Source organism: Gigantopelta aegis, chromosome 2 (assembly GCF_016097555.1).
Source record: "Gigantopelta aegis isolate Gae_Host chromosome 2, Gae_host_genome, whole genome shotgun sequence".
NCBI classification, from domain to species: Eukaryota; Metazoa; Mollusca; class Gastropoda; order Neomphalida; family Peltospiridae; genus Gigantopelta; species Gigantopelta aegis.
Genome location: NC_054700.1, coordinates 1,382,525 through 1,392,376, shown reverse-complemented (window position 1 = coordinate 1,392,376; position 9,852 = coordinate 1,382,525). Strand labels below are relative to the sequence as shown.

The window sequence follows — 9,852 nt, the reverse complement described above, 5'->3', positions numbered from 1 at the left end:
GGGAGTGGAAGTGGGCGTGGGCGTGGGAGTGTTATAGGGGTCCCAATTTGAAGTGCCCTTTTTAATGATTTTAAAAACAAAGATCATCATCAATAACACTCAACACTAAATTGTCCCCAAAATGCATCTCTGAGCATCTTTACTTGAAACATTTTCCCAAGCATGCACCTGCTATACATCTAAACAGATCACTTTGTAGCACAACGGCTAAACTGAATAATCGTTCACTTTTTGAGTAAAGCATTAAACTTGGAACAGGTGTTCTATAGCATAGTGAGGTCAATTTTTGAAACGGGACGCAAAAAATAACTAACCCCTGGTAGCCACCATTTTGAATTTCAAACATCAGCAACCACTCAAGTTGAATATCATGAAGTTTTAGACGAATAATATCATAGTTCTAAAGCATACGCTCATATTTAAGGTGCCATGCACCTGCTAATGTATAAACAAAATAGGTCACATGTCCGCCATATTGGATTTAAAGATGGCCGCCATTGGTAAACATTTTCAATGAATATATCGAAATCTAAGCCAGATGCAAGCATTGTTCCAAAGATTATACCCATATTTTAGGGACCTATGAAACTAATGGTTCATGAAAAAAGTAGGCCATGTGTTCGACATATTGGATTTAAAGAGGGCCGCCATATTTAAACATTTTCGATTAATATTTCGGAAATTGAACCACATGGAACTGTGATTCCAAAGCATTTGTAATGAATATAACGAACTCTTAAGCTAGATAGAGCCATTGCACCAAACACTGTAGCCATATTTTAGTGACCTAAAAGCCTAGTGTTGCATGCATATTGTAGGTCGTATGTTGGCCATATTGGTATTCAGATGGTTTGCAAAAAGCAGATATCAAGTTTTGTTTGATGTGAAATCACCACAAACAGAGTTTGAACATCGGAACATTAGGAAATGTAATCAAAGTTTGTTTTGTTTAACAACACCACTAAAGCACACTGATTTATTAATCATCGGCTATTGGATGTCAAACATTTGGTAATTTTGACCTATAGTCTTAGAGAGGAAACCCGCTACATTTTTCCATTAGTAGCAAGGGATCTTTTATATGCACCATCCCACAGGCAGGACAGCACACACCACGACCTTTGATATACCAGTCGTGGTGCACTGGCTGGAACGAGAAAGAAATGTAAACGTGTCCCTAATGAGAACATGAAACCATCTGGCCTGGCGCTTACAAACCTTTATAATCTGAACTCAAGACAAACAGAGTCTGAGACTTTATCGTCATGGCAACGCCATACAAATTGCATACGTGTGACGTCATTTGAGATTGAGTCAGGTTAGGTCATAGGTTTTAACGTGCACATTCAAAGTAAGCTGTTGTAGCGCACGCCTGTCATGGGCACAGGTGCCGGCATTGGCCGGCTTATCTGAGAAAAGGGGTTGGGGTGTGTGGGAGAGGGGGCAAGGGAGCACTAGCAGCGCGACCGGAATCGATAGCGGGCGGGCTGGGGGTAGAGACCGAGTCTAGACTCTAAAAAGTTTTATAAGCACGGGCCCAGGAATAGCTTATGTGATGTAATGCAAACAATGTGGGTACCAGTGTTTCCACTGACGTTACACACTAGTATATAGCCTATGGCAGTTGGACGCCATTAGAAACGGCACAAACACTAGGTACGTATTTCGAAATCAAGAAACCTGAATACAAGGGACATTTTTCACATTTTCCCTCACCAAAATACGAATGTCTTCTGAATTATGTGATCATGAGTGTGTAAAGTGTAAAGTGAGTCCGCTGTAATTTGATGAACTCTGTAGCCACTGTATTTGTTTTCAAAAAGGGATATCGGCATAACATCCACTCTTTGTTTGGGAATGATACAAGCACGAATGCATAGTATACATCACAGGAAACAAAATCGTTAACATCTGCTTTTCATTCCTAGAAAAAGATTTTTCAGTCAGTTGTGTACTAGGTCGTTCCAGCCAGGGAACCATGACTGGTTTATCAAAGGCCGTGGTATTTGTTATCAACTGTCGAGTTGGCCAACTCTGTCGTGGCAGTTGAAAGTCTTAATCTAGCATAATTTAACTATTGCGCGAAAGAATAGAATAGATGCTTAACGACACCTCAGTACGAAAAATACATCGCCTATTGGATGTCAAACTATGGCAAATGCAAAAATAATGTGATGATAAACTACCTCGCGAGTGCCGTGAACAAGTCTTAGATGTTTAAATTTGTTTTAAACCTGGTTTTTGAGGATGTGTAAGAAATAGCATTTATCTTACAACTCGTTGCTTAAAAACGTATCCAACTCGCTCCTGCTCGTTAGATATAGCTGAACAAAACAAGACAGAACATCAAATACATAGTAGTATCCAACGACCATTCATGTAGTAGTCTTAATATCCACATAGAAGACAATACTAGCTATTTACATTGATTTCATTTATTTTCATTTCAACTTAATTTCGTGCTTATATCCAATTAAGGTTCAAGCACGCTGTCCTGGGCACAAACATACGCACGCACGCACACATACACACACACACACACACACACACACACACACACACACACACACCTCAGCTATCTGGGCTGTCTGTCCAGGACATTGGGTTACTTGTTTGTGGTTAGTGAGAAGGAAGAAGGAAGGAAATGTTTTATTTAACGACGCACTTAACACATTTTATTTAAGGTTATACGGCGTCGGATGAAAGAGAAGAGGGCATAGTGGGTTTTACAGCTACTCACTGTGTCGTTAAAACTCCGCTCTGGGTTGGAGCCGCTATCGGACTGCGAACCCTGTACCTACCAGCCGTATGTCCGATGGATTAACCACGACACCACCGTGGCTTATTGCTCCATTCACTTCATCACAGTAATCTTGACTCGGGTTATTGGGTCATTAATGGAATTGTTTAGTCACAGATACCAGATTAATGCGCGGTAGTTACGCCATTTTGAATAACGCTGGTACCTAACGTGGCATTAACATGTTTCTTGCGTAACAAGTAATCAAGCGAATGTTAATGTATGATAAGTTATGCATATTTGTACATGTACTTGTCTGGGCCAACAGCATGACTTATACAGATAGATAAGTAGTTTAACGTGCTCATATAGCATTAGGGTTTCGAACACGCCCATCCAGAGTCCGACCTTGGCTTATACATATAAATTTATACTAATGAAAACAAGTTAAGGGTCAGTAAACATATTATATGTACAAACGCATTTCATTATAATACCGTAATACTGACCGTAAACCAATTTCCACATTATAATATCGAACACGTCTGTACCTAATAAGTGAATTATGCAGAAAATAATCGTTGTCTTTATTTGTGGCACCAATAATGGATGGTCCTGAACCAATGAACTAAGATGGGAAATAAAATCCCCACTTCGTGTAGAAAGAAAGAAATGTTTTATTTAACGACGCACTCAACACATTTTATTTACGGTTATATGGCGTCAGACATATAGTTAAGGACCACACAGATTTTTGAGAGGAAACCCGCTGTCGCCACTACATGGGCTACCCTTCCGATTAGCAGCAAGGGATCTTTTATTTGCGCTTCCCACAGACAGGATAGCACAAACCATGGCCTTTGTTGAACCAGTTATGGATCACTGGTCGGTGCAAGTGGTTTACACCTACCCATTGAGCCTTGCGGAGCACTCACTCAGGATTTGGAGTCGGTATCTGGATTAAAAATCCCATGCCTCGACTGGGATCCGAACCCAGTACCTACCAGCCTGTAGACCGATGGCCTGCCACGACGCCACCGAGGCCAGTCATACTTCGTGTAGAATACAGGCAGTTATAATCGTTGCGTGCAGATGGTTAATTTTAATAAACTTGAAAGAAACAATTGTTTTATTTAACGACGCACTCAACACATTTTATTTACGGTTATATGGCGTCAGACCACACAGATTTTGAGAGGAAACACGTTTGCCATTTTTATTTCAAAAGTCGGCCATATTGGATTTTCCTCATTCAAAACACTTTACACATTTTAACACAATTTATTATCAACAATAAACACAAATTCCATAAACAGAACTTCAAATCAAAATTTCATTTAATCACATTAAAAAAAAGAAAAAGTTTTTGTCTGCTTACTTAGCGGGGGCCTCAGAATTTGCCAACCTGTGGCGATGTGGGCGAGAATTCGTTCACTATGGCCATTTAGTGTGAGAATGCATCCCTTGCACCTGACAGTGCAGGCGGTCCCCCCCCCCCACCCCCACCCCCTCTTCACCCTCCCCATCCCTTTCCTGTCCTTAACGGAGGAACCGGCTGAAACCGACACCTGTGCCCAGGACAGGCGTGCGCTACAACAGCTTGCTCTGAATGTGCATGTTGAACTCTCTGACCTGACCTGACCTGACCTGAGAATGCACCCCGAGATAAAGAAGTGGTATTGTAGTCGGAATTTAATTCAATATTACCGTCGCAGTGTCTGTATAAAGTACAAACATGTTATTTGATGTAACGCTCGTAGGTACAGGGTTCAAATACCACTAGGCCAGGCACGCAGTAACTTGGTCAGCTTATTTGCTAAGCCATAATTGGCGAATGCATAAGACATGAGTTGTCTCTCGTATTTTCATCAATATTACCGTCGCATTGTCATATAAAGTACAACAATATTATTTGATGTAATGCTCGTAGTTACTGGGTTCAAATCCTACCAGGCCAGGCACGAAGTAACTGTGTCAGTTTATTTGCTAAGCGATAATTGGCGAATGCTTAAGACAAGGTTATTTCCCGTATTTCCGTGTGAAGATCGTATGACCTAGAATGTTTTCATCGGACGCCAAGTTTCATAACAGGTATTTGATATATATTCAGGCACGGCGGAGCAGGGGGGCTGCAGGGATCTCTAGTCCCCCCCCCCCCTCCCAATAATTCTCGGTAGTAAATCTTCAGGCAGAGATGAAGTTTACTTGTAGAATGCAGGGAATTGCATTTCAGGACATTTAGTTTTCCAAATTTTAGGAGGGAGAGGACGGGCGGAGCATACCCCGATCCTCTAGAAACTTTGTTTGCACCCTCGATATCAGTGAGCCCCCCCCCCCCCCCCCCCCCAATGTCGACTTGCTTGTCTAAGGCCACTACACCGACTTCTCTCTCAGTAACCACTAACCACTAACCTACTGTCCAGGGCTCGTTCCATAAAGTGATCTTAGCTCTAAGAGTAACTTAAGTGCATAGCTACCTAATGCACTAAGGTGATCTTAGTGATAAGATCGTGGAACGGAGCCCTGGACAGATAGCGCATATAGCTATTAATGTTTGCGTTACCCCCCCCCCCCCCTACCCCCAACCCCCATCCCCAACCCCCCCCCCCCCCCCCCCCATCCCCACCAGTATAGAGTGTTTGTTACTAATGTTTCACTTCTCTTGCAGGTGCTTTCTTCATCCCATACTGCATCATGTTGGCGTTCGTCGGTATCCCCATCTTCTTCATGGAACTCTCCCTCGGTCAGTTCTCCAGCAGCGGGCCCGCCACGTGCTGGAATTTCGCCAAACTCTTCAGAGGTAACATGTCACGTGATATTGTTACGAGTTGCATCTGTCTGTCGATCTTCACCGTATTTAAATATTCTAAAAAACACAATTTACGTTGTGACCAAAAGTACAACACAAAATGTATTGAGGCTCCAGTGTCTTTAACTGCACAATATTTTAGTTTTTGTACGTTTCAACTCTGTATTTATTAACCAGCAAGTATTTTTAACTGCAAGTTATTGATATTTCTGTACATTACAACACACTATTTATTGAGGCCCAGTGTTTATATTTCTGTACGTCACAACACACTATTTACTGAGGCCCCAGTGTTTATTTTTCTGTACGTCACAACACACAATTTATTGAAGCCCCAGTGTTTATATTGTTGTACGTTATTACACAATATCTATTGAGGCCCCAGTGTTTATATGTCTGTACGTCACAACACACTATTTATCGAGGCCCCAGTGTTTATATTTCTCTTTGTCACAACACACTATTTATCGAGGCCCCAGTGTTTATATTTCTCTATGTCACAACACACTATTTATCGAGGCCCCAGTGTTTATTTTTCTGTACGTCACAACACACTATTTATCGAAGCGCCAGTGTTTATATTGTTGTACGTTATTACACAATATCTATTGAGGCCCCAGTGTTTATATGTCGGTACGTCACAACACACTATTTATCGAGGCCCCAGTGTTTATATGTCTCTATGTCACAACACACTATTTATCGAGTCCCCAGTGTTTATATTTCTCTGTGTCACAACACACTATTTATCGAGGCCCCAGTGTTTATATTTCTCTGTGTCACAACACACTATTTATCGAGGCCCCAGTGTTTATATTTCTCCATGCCACAACACACTATTTATCGAGGCCCCAGTGTTTATATTTCTCTGTGTCACAACACACTATTTATCGAGGCCCCAGTGTTTATATTTCTCTGTGTCACAACACACTATTTATCGAGGCCCCAGTGTTTATATTTCTCTATGTCACAACACACTATTTATCGAGGCCTCAGTGTTTATATTTCTCTATGTCACAACACACTATTTATCGAGGCACCAATGTTTATATTTCTCTATGTCACAACACACTATTTATCGAGGCACCAGTGTTTATATTTCTCTATGTCACAACACACTATTTATCAAGGCCCCAGTGTTTATATTTCTGTACGTCACAACACAATATTTATTAAGGCCCATTGTTTATATTTCTGTACGTTACAACACAATATGTATTGAGGCCCCAGTGCCTTTAACTGGACGCTATTTTTTGTGTTGTGTTTCAGGGATCGGGCTGGGCATGTTCGTCGTCTCGGCTCTCGTGGCCATCTACTACAACATGATCATCGGCTGGGCGTTCTACTACCTGTTCGCGTCGTTCACCTCCGAGCTGCCCTGGGCCGAGTGTCGCCCGGAGTGGAGCACCCCAAGTTAGTGGTTTTGGAAAATCTATACAGACGTTTGTTTTGTTTCAGTTTGGAAACTACCGGCCTCGGTGGTGTCGTGGTTCAGCCATCGGACATAAGGCTGGTAGGTACAGGGTTCGCAGTTCGCCGTTTTAACGACTCATTGGGTAGGTGTAAGACCACTACACCCTCTTCTTTCTCACTAACAACTAACAACTAACCCACTGACCTGGACAGACAGCCCAGATAGCTGAGGTGTATGGCCAGGACAGCGTGCTTGAACCTTAATTGGATATAAACACGAAAATCAGTTGAAATGAAATGTTTAACTGAGAGGACATTTATTTATGAATTATCTGCTATTGGATGTCAAACATTTGGTAATTTTCACATATATTCTTAGAGAGGAAACCCGCTAACTTTTTCCATTAGTAGCAAGGGATTGTTTGTATGTATCATGGCATAGAGAGGATAGCACATACCACGGCCTTTGATATACCAGTCGTGGTGCACTGGCTACAATGAGGAATAGCCCAATGTTCCCACCGACGAGGATTGATCCTAGACCGACCGCGCATCAAGCGAGCACTTTACCACTGAGCTGCTTCCCGCCCACTAGAGCACATTGATTTATTAATCATGGGCTATTGGATGTCACACATTTGATAGAGAAGTTAGTTGTCTTTAAAGACCCCACCCCACCCCTCCTGCGTCTTGAACAGAACTCTCCTGTGAAGTACGACACCACTAGAGCACATTGATTTATTAATCATCGGCTATTGGGTGTCAAACATTTGATAGAGAAGTTAGTTTTCTTTAACGATCCTCCCTCCCCACCCCTCTCTTGCGTCTTGGACAGAACTTTCCTGCGAAGTGGGACGCTGTGCGTACTTGGAACACTTCTCTGATGGAAGCATGCCACAGATTACAACACCCACGCTCTTGTTTAATGACACCACAAGAGGACACTGGTTTATTAACCATCGGCTATTGGTTTTAAAGTTTGTTTTGTTTAACTATACCGCTAGAGCACATGTCAAAGAAGGGGGGGGGGCATGTGCAGCGGCTATGGTTTATGTATATTTATACATGTATTTATATATCTGGCACCTTCCTACGCCCGTGTCCAGTACTCCTATACTGTTGATAATATCTGTGCAGACACTGTTTGGTGAAAGGAAGGAAATGTTTTATTTAACGATGCACTCAACACATTTTATTTAAGGCTATATGGCGTCAGACATATGGCTGAATACCACACAGATATTGGATGGGAAACCCGCTGTCGCCACTACTCTTTTTGATTAGCAGCAAGGGATCTTTTATATGCACCATCCCATAGACAGGATAGCACATACCACGGCCTTTGATATGCTAGTCATGGTGCACTCACTGGAGTGAGAAATAGCCCAATGGGCCCATTGACTGGGGTCGATCCCAAACCGACCGACCGGCCTCGGTGGCATCGTGATTAGGCCATCGGTCTACAGGCTGGTAGGTACTGGATTCGGATCCCAGTCGAGTTATGGGGGTTTTAATCCAGATACCGACTCCAAACCCTTGATGAGTGCTCCGCAAGGCTCAATGGGTAGGTGTAAACCACTTGCACCGACCAGTGATCCATAACTGGTTCAACAAAGACAATGGTTTGTGCTATCCTGCCTGTGGGAAGTGCAAATAAAAGATCTCTTGCTGCTAATCGGAAAGAGTAGCCCATGAAGTGGCGACAGCGGGTTTCCTTTCAAAATCTGTGTGGTCCTTAACCATATGTCTGAAGCCATATAACCTTAAATAAAATGTGTTGAGTGCGTCGTTAAATAAAACATTTCTTTCTTTCTTTCCAAACCGACTGCGCATCAAGCGAGCGCTTAACCAATGGGCTACGTCTCGCCCTCTGTTTGGTGGTGTTAGGAACACCAATGGACGACACGTCTAGCAAAAATGTCTTGGGCCATTCCAACCGCAAGTATACCGACCACGCGAAGACGTTCAGTTTCTCAGAGGCGTTGCATTGCGTTGCAGGCCTCTGAAAATTGCTCCCCTGCGCGTGCTGTAACCTCACCGTGGTGCAGGGGTGTAACATTCTCTTTGAGAATGGCCAATACAGCACAAAATTTTGAGTAAAATTCAGTATCCGTAAAATTCTGTGATATTTGTGTTTTTGCACAGTTCTTTACACTGTTTTTGTTTAAGTCTTGAATTTTTATATTGATGTTGATCATCACTTTATTTATTTGCATTACCATAGTTTGACACCCGTTGATGACAATCGGAAACATCCAAACGTGTTATTTGTGAGTGATGAGAACCCGTACAATTGTTTTACAGTCCAATGATAAGAAAACATGACGTCAAATAGGAGCACGTGACCTGAGATGCGCATAAGGCAAGCTGTGCACAAAAAGAGTGAATAGCACGTCAACTGATAGAACACCTGAAATATCGAAAAATGGTTTCACGATCATTTTCTAAATCAGGGTTCAAGTAACGCAGTTCTGGAAATATGTTACAATGCATATATTTGGCGTACCGAAACCAATTTCCGCGAGTACGGTTTTCAGTGGGCGTGTGTTGATCACAATCCGAATGTTTGACAAACAATAGTTATTGATTGAGTGATCAATGTGCTCTAGTGGTGTTAAAACAAACACCCTTTAAGATAGCGTTTACGTCAAATAGGGCACGTGACCTGAGCGGCGCAGAGTAGCCATATATCAAGAAAACGAAATTAATGATTTTCTTATAGTACTACTACTACTACCACTACTATTCGTATCACATCCCGTTTCAAGTTTTCTACTACCTTAGCCTGCATGGGGGCACATACCCACCAAAGGACAAGTGCCTGTTTTAATATTACGACGACGTACCCATTTGTATATATACAGTATTAATATCTTTGGTTTTTATCTTT

General features: G+C 42.2%; 1 protein-coding gene across 1 annotated transcript in view; it reads left to right on the top strand.

Annotated features, from left to right (window-relative positions):
• Nucleotides 1-5,395: 5,395 nt before the first annotated feature.
• LOC121379064 (sodium-dependent proline transporter-like) overlaps nucleotides 5,396-9,852 on the top strand; it is a 44,799-nt gene continuing 40,342 nt past the window's right edge. The window contains exons 1-2 of the mRNA XM_041507528.1: nucleotides 5,396-5,540; nucleotides 6,819-6,962. Coding sequence (XP_041363462.1) covers nucleotides 5,435-5,540; nucleotides 6,819-6,962 — 250 coding nt within the window. The 5' untranslated portion in view covers nucleotides 5,396-5,434. The remainder of the gene's footprint in view (nucleotides 5,541-6,818; nucleotides 6,963-9,852) is intronic.